Raw genomic sequence first — 13,249 nt, 5'->3', positions numbered from 1 at the left:
CCCGTGGAGCCTGCTCACGGCTCTTCCTGTCCCCACGTGCAGGCCTCACAGGTCCGGAGAGCTTGTGGACCTCCCACCGGGCTCCCAGCCGGGGCTCCCAGCACCAGCACACAGCCCCCGCGAAAAGAAAAGTGTAGAACACACATGCCTATTTATTGGCCAGACAAAGAGGGAGGTGAAGAGCCTTCTGTCCAAGGCAACAAGGCTCAGACTCTCTCAGCCACAGAAGGCTTGTAAGGTTCTATGGACTGGGATGCTGTGGGCCTGCCAACAGACCCACTTTGGCAAACAGTCCGTCCTGAGAAGTCTCCTGAAGGTGGGCACACGGTGAAGCAGGAGGCCTCCGGTCCTCCCAAAGCAGGCAGAGACCATGAAGTCAGGTGACAAGCGTACATGGGGGCAGCCTTGTCAGGGGACAAGTTGAGGTCCGGCCACAGAGGGTGGGAAGGAGAAAATGCTAGAAATTTCTGGATTTCTGCTCGAGGGAAAGGACCCATTTTCAGGCTCGTTGCATATACTTGTCAGAGGCTTACTTCCAACAGTGAATAACCACACAGCCCACGTTGCATTGCAGTCAAAGCCATCGTGTGCCACAGTGTGGAACACACATGAACATTATTCTGTACCTCGGGATTGTGTGAATGGGAAAGAAGTGAATAGGAGTTATTTTCTGTTTCAACAAGAGACAGTTTTTGACCAAACAAGAGTGTCTCAGTCTCTACGTCAACCCAAGAAAGAGTGGCCCTGGGAAGAACTGTGGTCGAACGCCGTGCAGCCATCAAAAACGCCTGTTATCAAAGAGGAGTTAATGCAACAGATACAGGCTTACGATAGAGGCATAAAAGAAAAAGCAGATTAAAAATAGAATGTATGAACAGAACGACCAACACAACAGAATGCCAACTGCATTTAAAAACCACGGAGTGGAAGGATTTATTCAAAAACATCGCGTCTAGATGGTAAGACTACTATGAAGCGATGGTTGTTTATTCTTGTCTGTGTACATTTCCGAAGGGAGTGCGTCGTGATTTGCCGTCACGAATATGGGGCAGTCCCATTTCCTCAGCCCCCCACTCCCCACGGCCTACGGCCTCCTGGCGTGAGTCTGTGGGGACAAGTCTGAGGATGGTCAGGCTTCACCTGCTGTGAGGCCTGGAATTGGGGAAGCAGCCAGTGCCAATGAGCAGGGGGAGAAGGGGGCGATTTGAAAGGAAAGCAGCTGCAGTCCTGGGAAGCCTCTGACCACAGCCCCTTCTGGAGAAGCTCTGATAGCTGCCTTTGACCTTCAGAGATGCCCTATGGCCTTGACCAGGTGGGCTGTGAATTCAGACGTCCCAGTGTGTTTGTTAATAGTCGACCATAGTGTACTGTCCCGCAGAAAACAAATGTTCAAAAGCGAGGTGGAAGGAGGAGACCAGGAGAGAAAGGTCTATCAGGATGGGCAGAGGGGCTCCGCACCCCAACGGAAGGTTCCAGCATGTCACAGGAGGTGTGGAGCAATTGTCCACGGAGCTCATGTGATGGGGCCCAGCATCTCCCTGGCCGATGAGAGGAAGGCCTTCTGGGGCCCAGAGCCTCTCCCCGGTGGAAGGAAGGGAAGGACTGAAGAGACACACCTCCCCGGACCGTCTTCTTCCAGAGGGGGGCCATGATAATCCCAAACAAGCCCCAGCCACCACCCGCCAGGTCAGATTCTGAAATTCCTGCTTCTGGGAAGTCAGAATGCAATAGAGGTTGATTTCAGAAAACTGACTGGGGGCGAGAGAGAAGTACCAAGGGCCAGAGAGTCCCCTCACAAAGGAAACATTAGAGATGCAGACGTCCTCACGTTTCCTTGCGGGACGCTGTGGCTTCCCCATGGCTCCTGGTCGCTCAGCAAATGAAGGCTAATGCAGTACACAGGCCCCTCCCTGGCCGAGCCCACCCATTCAGTGGGGACCCCTACCCAGGAAAGCCTATAAAGGCTGCACAGGGCATTTTAGCCACCAACATGGCCGAGCTAGTGGGCTAAAATGCCAGGCATTCTCTGACACTCAGATGGTGAATTCTCCACGGGAGAACCATGTTCCCGAAGATGCATGAGATCCCATCCTTTTGCCATATTCTGAACATGTGACCCAGGGCTGGGGGTGGTCCTGGGTGATGGGGAAGGGCACCCAGAACATGGGGCCTTCCTCTGGGAGCCACGTGGCTATTGATATCCAGCTGGTGTGGGGTCTGGGTGGAGGTCAGCTGGCAGGGGATCAAAGTGAATGTGCCACGCTCTTTGCTGCCTATCAGAGGACCTGGTGTGTACCGAGGAGTCGGACACTAGACCACGAAGGTCAGAACAGTCAGCATGCTAACATCAGGTGCCAAATAATTGAGCAGAATTCATTTGTATTGGGAAGTAAACATTCTGTTAGGCCAGATGGGAGGCAGGTGAAGTCCCGGGGCATGGGAGAAAAGGCAGAAGACGGAGCAGGAACAGAGGGGAGAGAGAAAAGAGAGGGTGCGGGAGACACAGGAGAGGAAGATGGGGTGCGGGAGTGCGGCCAGACACCGTGGAGAAAGCAGCTGTGGGAAATTCCAGGGGAGGCAGTGGCTGCATCTTCAGATGATGGGGTCTGTCTAACATTCCATTTCAAGCTGTTTGCATTGCTGTGCTGGGCACTCACTCTGGTGCCCCAAGTATTAGGGAAGTCTATACACTCAAGAACACCTCGTAGCCTCTGTGTGTGTGTGTGTGTGTGTGTGTGTGTGTGTGTGTAAAGCGAGGAAAGGGAACTTAGTTTCAGTTAGCACACGAGTTGGCTTTGGGGTCACACCGAGTAGTGAGGAGGGAACAGCAGCCCACAGTGAGCCGAGAGACTGGGAGCCAGACCCCAGGGCTGGGGTGCGGGCAAAGGGTGGGCTGGAACACCTCCATCTCAATGTCATAGAGCAAGGTGACCTCGGCAGCCCTCACATCTGGGGTCCTCCGGCAGCCCGGGAGTCCTTGGAAAGCGGTGCTCCCTCCCAGGCCCAAGGTCTCCGTCATGAACTGAAGGCATCTTAGATGGCGAAGAGTGGGTCTTTGCCATTCTCTCTGCAGACACTTCCCTGGATCTTACAGCGGCCAAATTAATTTTCCCCGGGCATGTTGTAAGTTGGGCTCCTACTAATCAGCTTGCAAGCAGGGCCTTCTAAGGCCCGGCCCTCCCCTCGCAGCCCCTTGCTGCCTCCGTGTGTCTGCAAGCTATTCCCTGTGGTCTGAAGTACCCTTCCCCTGTCCCCTCTCATCTGGGTCTTTTTCACCACCCGAGGCCCAGATCACCTGCCTTTCCCTGTGAAGTCCTGCTCCGGCAGCCCTGACAGGTAACACTGAGCTCTGCCTGTTGGCAAGCAGCTGGGAGAGGGGCTGGAGGGACAAGCCGGCCACCCCTCACAGTCCTCCTCCCCTGGCACCCCTCTGTACATCTCCTCTCCAGCCTCCCAGGACAGAGAGCACAGGCTACAAAATGAGCCCCACCTCTGAAATCACCCATTCCCCCTGGGCTCCTACAGAGCCGTCCAGGCCAGCCCGACCGGGGTCCTGGCCAGACCCATGCCTTTGCTCCCCAGCCCGGAGCATAACACAGGTCCGGAGGGACCCACTGAGTCACAAGGAGGGGGTGCCCATATCTGTCGATGGGGCTGGCGTGGAGATGCTGGCCGATGTGTGACGCCTGGAGGCCTCCCTGCCCTGTCCCTCTCTCTGCCGTGCTGCAGGCTTCCCTTCTGCACTGGGAAGGAAGGCTGGAATTCAGGCTCCTGGGAATGGGGACTCATTGACCAACCTTCCTCCTGGTTTATGAAAGGTGACTCTGGGGGCCTTCCTGGGAGGCTGTTTTGACAGAGGAAAATAGTTGGGGGTGGGCGGAGTGAGGGTACTAGGTGCAGAAAGTAGAAAAAACAGCAAGGAACCACCAAGAAAGGAGAAAAGGGTTCTTTTCGTTTAAAAAGAGGCAGGCTGGGGTCTCCAGAAACCACCCTGGCTGGTTTCCCAGAGCTTAGTGGCTTCTCCCTAGAATAGTGCGCTGGGTGGGGAAGGGGTCACATGGCAAAGAGGATGGACATTTCATGTCTTCTCTTTACCGTGCCCACATCACTGGAGAGAGAGACTTCCGCAAGCCAGTCACTCCACAGAGTAAGCGGTACAAGAAGACGGGTACCCTGTTCTGCAGAAATGGACAAAATCAGACGTTACACCTGCCTCGATGGGGCCATATTTAGGCCACAGCCCACGCTCAGGGCAAACTTGGGATGCAGGGCCGGGTCAGTCTGCAAAGCACAGAGTTCGGGGATATCCTGGCCTGGGGGCCCCACCCCTCCACAGCCTCCCCGACTGCCCCCCCACCCCCCAGGAGGTCACAACCTGGGGGCTCAGGAAGCCTGCAGGGGACGCTCACACACACCCTCTGGGCCGCAGGGCCCATGCTCGAGGAAAGTGTCCGCATCTCCTGGGGTTTGAAGACCAGCTTTACCGTCTAGAAGCTCCATGGCTCAGAGCTATTGGCCCCTCCTCTCTAGGTCTCAGTTTCCCCATGAATGAGTTGAAATAAATGTAGTGGATTTTCACATTTTTCTTGGCTATAGAACTCTTGGCACAAATGAAATCTGACTCAGAAAGTCAGTGGGCAAGGCAACCTTAAATCGGGCTGCTCTGGAGGAAGGAAGGATAGGGGTACAGTGGGCTCAGAACCAACAGACCCATCCCCAGTTCCGTTCAGCACAGACTGAGAGCCAGCTGCCTACGACACTGCGGCCGCCCCTAGACAGCCCGGGGATTGCAGAACTCTGCTAAAGCAGCCCACATTCTGCTCGGGGGTATCTGTGTGCACACGCGGGTGGTCGGGGGAGAGGGTTAAAACCAAGAGGCAGCAGCCCTGCTGTGAATGAATTACAAATGACACAGCGCATACACATGAACACACACACAGAGCATGTCTACATAAGCACACGTGCACAAGTGCACAAGCCCCCACATAGGAGGAGTCTATGTGTGCGCGGGCTAGCTCACAGGCGGGTGTTGTGAGGTGCTGGGCCCTAGGAGAGACACAGATCAGAGCATTGTAAACTCCTGGCTCCTTTGAATGCATGGTTTTGTTTCCTCCTCTCAACTGCCCTGTGAGGTTCCTAAAAAGGGGGATGATCACTCCTAGAGGAGGGAGCCAAGGCCCTGGATGTGAAGCGGTTTGGCCAAAGTGACATGGCAACTATGTGGTAAAGCTGGACCCAGACCCAGGGTTCCTGGTCCCACATCAAGGGACAGCTAATAGAATTCTTGGGGATTCTGAGATCCAAAGTAAGTATTACTTCACACGAAAACCTACAGGAAGGTTGATAGGAGGTCACTGGGAAGGACCCGGTTGACCTGTGGTCTGTTGTTAGCAGAAGCCTTGTGCCACTCAATATGCCTGTGGCTACACAGGTCTTCTCCCTGGCTTCTAGAACTGCATTAATCCCAACTAACAATTGACGGTCCCACCAAGGCCAAGTTGGTACTCACTTGCTAGTGAGATGGAGCTTGGGAGAGAGCCCATTTTCTCCAAAAAGGGTGATGAAGACATTGGCATCTGTCCCTGCACCACGAACGTCCCCCGTGGCTGTGACCACCTCGTACACTGGAGGAGAAAAGAGGACAGGTTGCAGGCTTATCAGAAAACCCAGAATCCTACATGGGCTTGAAGAAGCCATAGCTCCTACCAGCTCCTCAGGGGGTTCCCAACCAAAAGGTCTCTATAAACCCCTGGTACAGCCCACAAGCCTCTGAGCCAGGGTCAGACCCACACCAAGTTCTCCCGTAAGATGAAAACCGCCTATTTAATGGTGCACACTCATTTTACAGGTAAGGAACCTATAGACAGGGGCAAGCCCAGGTCACACACCACACAGTGTCATCACTGGAGCCACCCCAGGGCCTTTCCAGCACAGCACCTAGATGCCTCCTAAATACGGCCTTCAGAGCCTGCACCTGCTTTCACATTCCTCTCTGTCCTCTATGAACGCAGTTGCATTGTCAGCCCTCACCTCCCCTGACCTCCTGAGCACTATCATTACAGGCCCAGGAAGAGCTGTCCCAGAGCTGAGTGACACAGAGCTTCGTCAGGGCTCCCTTCTTGGCAGGGACACAGATTTCCCCTCTCTTGGGTTCCTAGAAGTTTGTACTGTTTGCTTTTGATGTCTTTTCTTTGAAGTCCCTGGTTCAGATGAAGATCCTGATCACAGCATCACGAGGAAAGAGAGGAGGAAGTACATTTGCACAACTCCTTGTCTCCTGTGATAAACAAATCCTGAATTTTTCCTCGTCTGCACCACAGGGGTGCCTGATCTGTAGACAAGCCTTGGATTCCTCCCTGGGAAAACTCCAGGACCTAAAGAGTTGCCCACGTGGCTTTGCACGTACGCAGGGACATTTCCAAACTGAATGTCCACAGAAGAATGAGCAGCGTGGTAGAAATTCCAGGACCACATCACATGAGAGAAGACACAGAGGCCTGGAGATGCATGGCTTGGAGAAAAGGAGAGTCTGGGGTGCGAGAGGAATGAGGAAGCTACCTCAAGGGCACACAGGTCCTTCTTAAATAGCACACTGGCCATAAAAAAAAAAAAAAATTGATAAATTAAGACTTACTGAAATGAAGCCCATTATCTGAATGAAAAGGCAAGTCACAAACTAGAAGATACTTGGGCATGCATACACCTAACAAAGGACTCAGGCTCAGAAGAGATAAAGAATTCACACAATCAATAAGGAAAAGAGGTACCACACTCTTTTTTGAATGGGCAGCAAATTGTTTAAAGATAAACACACAATTACCATAAGATCCAGACATTCCACTTTTAGGTATTTACCCAAGGGGAATAAAAATAAAACATGTCTACACAAAGACCTGCATACAAATGTTCATGGCAACTTTATTCATAATAGCTCTAGACTGGAAACAACCTAAATTTCCAACCACAGATGAACAGATAAACAAGTTGGGGTATATCTGTACCATGAAAGACTACTCAGCATCAAGAGGGAATGAACCACCCTCATATGCGATAGAGGTGAATCTTGAGCAGGTTATGCCGAGAAAAGAAGTCAGATGCAAACTCTATGCACCGTAATGTTACTCACAGGAACCTTTAGGAAAGACTAATCTACTTTAACAGAAAGCAGAACATGGTTGCCCTGGCACTGGAAGCAGAGGAAATTGACTGAGGAGGGACACAGGGACCTCTGGGAATAATGTAAATGCCATATGGTTGTACAGATGTGTATGTATGTCAATGCTCATCAAACAGCACATTTAAAATAGGTGCATTTTATTAGGGGATTATTATATTTCAATAAAATTGTATTTCTATAAAGTTGGAAAATGGGCAAAAGGCGTAAACAGGCATGTCCTCGGAGAAGATACCCAAGTGGCCAATAAGTATATGGAAGTGTGCTCAGCATCATTATTCCTCAGGGAAATGCAGATTGAAATTATGAGATACTACCATACACCTACCAGGATGGCTAAAACTAAAAAGACTGACAATACTAAGTGTTGACAAGAATGTGGAGCCCCTGGCACTCTTGCACATTGCTGGTTATGAGTGTAAATTGGTACAAACACCAGTAGCTAAACATATGCCCACTCTGTGACCCAGTGATTCCATTTCTAGTTACAAATCGAAAAGAAATGAGTCCATGTGTCCATCAAAAGATGTAGACCAGATTAATAGCAGCTTTATGCCTAGTAGCTAAAAACTAGAAATAACACAAATGCCCACCAGCAACAGAATGGTTAAATAAATGATGTATTTATAAAATACAATAGGACACAAAAAGACCAAACTTTCTAGCAAGTCACAAAACAGGTAAATCTCGAAGGTAGAACGTTGAGTGAAAAAGAGGAGCTAGATACAAAAAATGTGTCTACTGTATGGTTTTGTTTATCTGAAACTCAAGAGTGGTAAAAACTAACCCATACCGATAGAACCAGGAGAGCTGTTACCTATGGAAAGGAGAGTGAGGGAACTTTCTGGAGCCTTGAAAAGTTCCATGTCCTGATCTGAATGTTCATTCCACAAGCATGCACATACTTGAAAAGTCATCAGGCAGTACTTTTAGGAAAAGCTTTGTACTATGTATACATTACTTTTCAATTTAAAATTTTTAATTAAAAACTCAGTTCAGATAGCGAAGAGACTATCATGTGGGGGCCAAATATCCTGTGGAAAACACAAGATTCTGTTTGGCTCCAGAGGGGAGGACACAAAGTGCGCAGGGCTGCACAAAGAACTATTGAGGGCACCATAGGGTTCTAGCCCCAAGTCTGGCAAGCGGGAGGGGCCCAATAAATAATTACCTGGGGGAATGAATGAGCAAATGAATGAATGAATCAATCAATGAAATGAATGTAGACAACAGAACTAAACTGACCAATATTTGAATCCCAATTCTACCATTACTGGCTGTGTGATTTCAACTAAACTTCCCACAGAGTCTCAATGGCCTCATCTCTGAAGCAGGAATAATTTCTTCCTTGAAGGATTATGAGAAGGATTAAATCAGATGAAACAAAAATTCCAGTGTTCATGCTCACTGAGTCAAGTATTTCCACTTCTGGGAACTTAGCTTACAGACCCCCTTCCACAGTGAGATGAAAGATCTATGTTCCTTAAGTAGTAGACTACCAGCATCATCACCATTACATCATCTCCTCCATGGTCATCATTATCATCATCATCACCTTCATGGTCACTGTCAACATCATCACCATCATAACTATCAGCATCTCCATCGTCAACATCAACTGCATCATCATCATGCCTGCCATTATCCCCATTAACAACATTCTCAGGGAGGCTGCCTTGGGATACTGTACCCCCAAATTGCTAGGCAACCCCTGTCTGGGATGGACCAGAGGAGAGCATCCCAGGGCTGGAAGTTTGTGCAGGATGGCCTCCAAGATCCCTCGAATCTCAGGTTCTGATATAAGTCACTCTCTTCCCCTAAGGGGTCCTATCATAGCTAGGAAAGAGACCAGTGCCCTGGGCTCAGCCTTCCCTCAGGGCACTGAGGGAGCCACTCTGCTCCCTCCAGCTGTTGGTGAACTCCAGTGTAGCCCGGAGGTGGCCTGAGGAACAGAGAGAGAAACGTAGGCCTTTCTCCTTTTCCTTCCCCATCACACTCACCAAGAGTCTCCCAGTAATGCAACAACCCAGAGCTCAGGGCGAGAGAAAACAAGTCATTCTAGAGAATATCAGTGACATGGCAGGTTTGGTGTGTGACTACTGTTAGTGTCACCCACATTTACTGCCAGTGTCCTGCCCTGACTGAAGAGCCTGTGGTTTGCTCCGCTCCAAGTGTTTTCACCACAGTCAAGAGCAAGGACCAACCAGAACAGCTCGACTCAAAGTTTGAGTCTGCTACTTACTAGCTCTGTGATCTTGGGCAGGTTACTTAACTTCAGTTTCCTCATCTGAGAAAGAAGACAAGAATGCCACCTCAACCTTGGGCAGTTGTGAAGGTTACATAGGTTAGTATGAGTGGAGAGCTTCTCCATGTACTTGGCGCTCCCAGTGTCATCTGTGTGGCGGCCCTGAGGACGGAGTGGGGACTTGCCTTGAGAAAGGTTATTTGAACTTCTTGTTCTCTCTCCCACTTGCGACTTTGCTCAAGTCACTTAAGTTGCCAGGGCCTCCGTCCTTAACCTGTGAAATGCAACTAATCCCATCTGCCTTGACTGTTCTCGGGAATCTTCAAGATTGAATGTGAGCCTGAAAGTAAAAGGACTTCACAAAGGGTAAAAAGAAGAGCAAACATGTGAGGGATCAGATAGTCACACAGGCACCCAGAGCCTGAGCAGAAGTGGACAGGGTGGTGGCTCCCGGAGACTTGAGAATGCACTCCCCAGCAGCCACGTGTGCTGGGGAGAACAGCCCAGAAGCTGAGAGTGCTTGTCAAGGGTGCTACACGCACACTAGCCGCAGTCCCAGCCCCACTAACCGGTTTGAGTTGGGCGCCTGCACTGGGGCAGGGCAGTACCCTGTGCTGGGGGAAGATAGCAGTGCCTCACTTGCTCCAGGCCTGCCTTTTCTTCCCACAATGCCCGCCCCCCACTCCAAGAGGCACTCAGAACACCATGCTGGGAAAGGAACCTCCTCTGAGCCACTGCCTTCATGTGATGACCACCTTCTCTGAGCCTGGGTCTGTGCTGGGAGCTGGGTGAGGAGTGAGGACAAATAAAAGGGGGGCCCGCCTTCATGGGGGACAGGATGGCCGAGGTTCAAGAAGTTAGAAGCCCCACACACCAGGCTCATGTGAAGCAACAGAACCATGAAAAAGTGGACGTAGGTAAAGAACTCATGGTGGACTGGAATTAAGGAAGTCTTCATGGAAGAGGGGAACCTGAGCTGGGCTTTCAGAGTCAAGATAGAAAGAGGGAGAAAGGGTTGGGTGAACAAGCCCATGGACAGGCACAGAGCAGGCATTCAATAGACATCTTTCTACTGAATGGATGAACGGGTGAATGAATGAATGAATGAATGAGTGGATGGATGGACGGACAGACGGACGAATGGAGGGACAGATGGATGGATGGACGGATGGATGGACGGATGGATGGATGGACGGATGGATGGATGGATGAGTGAATGAACAAATAGGTGAGTGAATGAATGAATCTGGAGCTTCCAGGAACTAGTGAGCCACTTTGGAGTAAGCCCTGAGAATGTAATGCCTTCAGGGACCAGGCAGGCAGCATCAGTGAGTGAAACAGATCTAGTCTGAGCGATAGGGAGCAGAGGAGACTGTGACAAACTGGCCGTCCATAGCCTACAGGCACTCACAGGCAAAATCTTTCAAAACATTTTAAAGACAAACACACACAACCAAACCAAACCAACAAAACTCCTCTTCAGGCCAAAATGAACCCCTGGATCCCCAGTCTAGCCGTCTCTGGTTACTGCTCTGAAGGAGCCCCCGTGCCCCACAGGGGAGGATGAGCCTGGAAGGACAAGCCCCAGGGTCTAGAGCAGCAAATGCCCTCCCCACATGGGCCCCAGACCCCTTCTCCATCACCAGGGTGGCAGCAGGCCCTACCCCCACCGGGAAGGTGGTGAGGGGTCACGCCTCTTCCCCATACCCCACACCCCACGCCCCTCTGCCTGAGCAGAACAGGGGGCTCTGGGCCATCAGGCTGCAGGGCGGAGACCGGGCTGGCACTTGGCTCTTGGGATGTATAGGACTGGAGAGTGTGGGCACTGCGGTTCTAGTCTATTCCATGCCACTGAGATCTGTGTCTGAGGGCAGCTGGCCTTGACCCTGTACAGGGGACCATGGTTGAACGCCCGCCCGTTACTCCGCAGTGATGGAGGACAGCCGCCGGGCATGCGGCTGCGTTGGAACCTGCCCTCCCTCCTCCGTGCACGGGAAAGGGCCGTGTGCCCCACTCGGCCCGCCGTCCGCACCTTTGGCCTTGTAGTACTCGTGCTCCAGCTCCTCCTCATCGTCCTCCGAGGCATAGTTCAGCAGCTCCTCCTCATACAGGGCGAGAAAGTCAATGTCTTTCTTTCTCCTCTTTTTCTTCTGGGGCATCATTTTGCCGGCTGGCCCTTCTCGGCACTTGCGGACTCACAGCGCCCACCTTCTCACACTTTCTTGGCCCCGAGGTCTTTCTCCCTGACCTCCATGCCCACCTCTGGGTGGCCCAGAGCCCAGGCTTGGGTTCCCTGTGTCCACAGCCTGGTCCTGCCCCCTCTCCTCTCTGGCAGCGGAACGGAGCCTCAGTGCCCTATCTCTGTCCTGCCTGTCCCTGGCCCCTCTCTCTGTCCCCCAGTCATCAGCCACCTCCTCCTGCACCTGCCCCAGGGTTTCTCCTTGGGCCTTATCTCTTATTCATGGGGACTGAGGGCAGGCTGTCCTCCTTACCCCACCCCCTCTCCTCCCTTCAGGGAGAATCAGGTGACATCAAGCCCTTGGCATCTTTTTCCCACCTGGCTTCACAGCAAGGGGGCCCCCTGGGGCCCCTCCAGGTCACCCCAGGGACAACTGGGAGCCTCCCCCATGGAGGTCCCCCTAACTTCCGAGCATTCCAGGGCTGTGAACAACGTCCCCAGGGCCTGGGGCCTTCCTGAGGAGGGCGGGCCCCCAATCCTCCAAGCTCCCAGAAGTCTGCAGCCTCCATTTCTCTCCATTATTCATGACCTCTCCTCACCTTACGGAGAAGGCAAGGCTCTTACTAGATCCTTCTCGTTCCATCTCTCTGCTTCTGTCTCCTTGAGACTGCTGGCTTCTGGAAGAGACCATTTGGCGGGCAGAGACCTGCTGCCCTTCAGAGACACTGCTCAGAGTGGCACTCTGACAATCCACAAAGCATTTTCTGAGCCGTGAGTTCCCAGCATTGCCAGGCCAGAGCCATGGACGCTGGAGAGGCCCACCACATTGGGGGTGACCCCCCACATGCTGGGCCAGGCCAGGCACGGTTAACCAGCATGTTGTTTTTTGTTGGTTTTTTTTTTTTTTTTAAGATTCTATTTATTTATTTGACAGAGAGAGAGATCACATATAGGCAGGGAGGAAAGCAGAGAGAAGGGGGGAAGCAGGCTGTCCGCTGAACAGAGAGCCCAATACGGGCCTCTGGAACCCAGGACCCTGAGATTATAGCCTGAGCCGAAGGCAGAGGCTTAACCCACTGAGCCACCGAGGCGCCCCCAACCAGCATGTTTTAACAAGAACTCTCCATTTGCCCACGTTGCTCTCTGCATTTTCAAATGAAATGATACAAACCCTCAGAGCCCACTCCCCTCGGCCCTTCCTTCTCCAAGTGCAGCCCCACACAGGGGATTCTGAGCTAGGGCAAGAGAACCAGGGCCCGGAGGACCCTCCCCCCACCATTGATCACCAAGAAAAGTTTCTCTTGGGACCGCCGGACTCCGCTTCCTTGCTTATTTTATTTTGTGAAGGTTTTATTAAGGCACTTAATTAAGATTTTATTAAGATTTCTTACAATCCGAGTTGTAAGATGGCTGTGTCCATCCGAAATGCTAGAAATTTCATATCTACTTGGAACTCATCCCTCTGACTTGGCAGTATGAGGTCTTCAGACAGAATTAGAACTGCTCAGCACCAGCTGGCCGTGTGGCCTCGGACAAGGCCTGGCTCTCCATCTGTGGAAGAGGGAAAATGACCCGTTAAGGCATATTGAGAATGTAGAGAAAGCGCTCAATCAGCAGAAGCCTCTGGAACAGAGTAGGGGCTTACTAAAGG

At 51.7% G+C, this 13,249-nt stretch overlaps 1 protein-coding gene across 2 annotated transcripts in view; it reads right to left on the bottom strand.

The window, feature by feature from the left end:
* Positions 1–11,581, bottom strand: part of LOXHD1 (lipoxygenase homology PLAT domains 1) — a 149,544-nt gene extending 137,963 nt beyond the window's left edge. For both annotated transcript variants that reach the window (XM_059139705.1, XM_059139706.1), the window contains exons 1-2: positions 11,452–11,581; positions 5,510–5,624 (exon numbers count right to left, since the gene is read on the bottom strand). In XM_059139705.1, coding sequence (XP_058995688.1) covers positions 5,510–5,624; positions 11,452–11,581 — 245 coding nt within the window. The remainder of the gene's footprint in view (positions 1–5,509; positions 5,625–11,451) is intronic.
* Positions 11,582–13,249: the final 1,668 nt, after the last annotated feature.

Source organism: Mustela lutreola, chromosome 11, assembly GCF_030435805.1.
Source record: "Mustela lutreola isolate mMusLut2 chromosome 11, mMusLut2.pri, whole genome shotgun sequence".
Classification (NCBI taxonomy): Eukaryota; Metazoa; Chordata; class Mammalia; order Carnivora; family Mustelidae; genus Mustela; species Mustela lutreola.
This window is presented reverse-complemented; position numbering and strand designations above follow the sequence as displayed.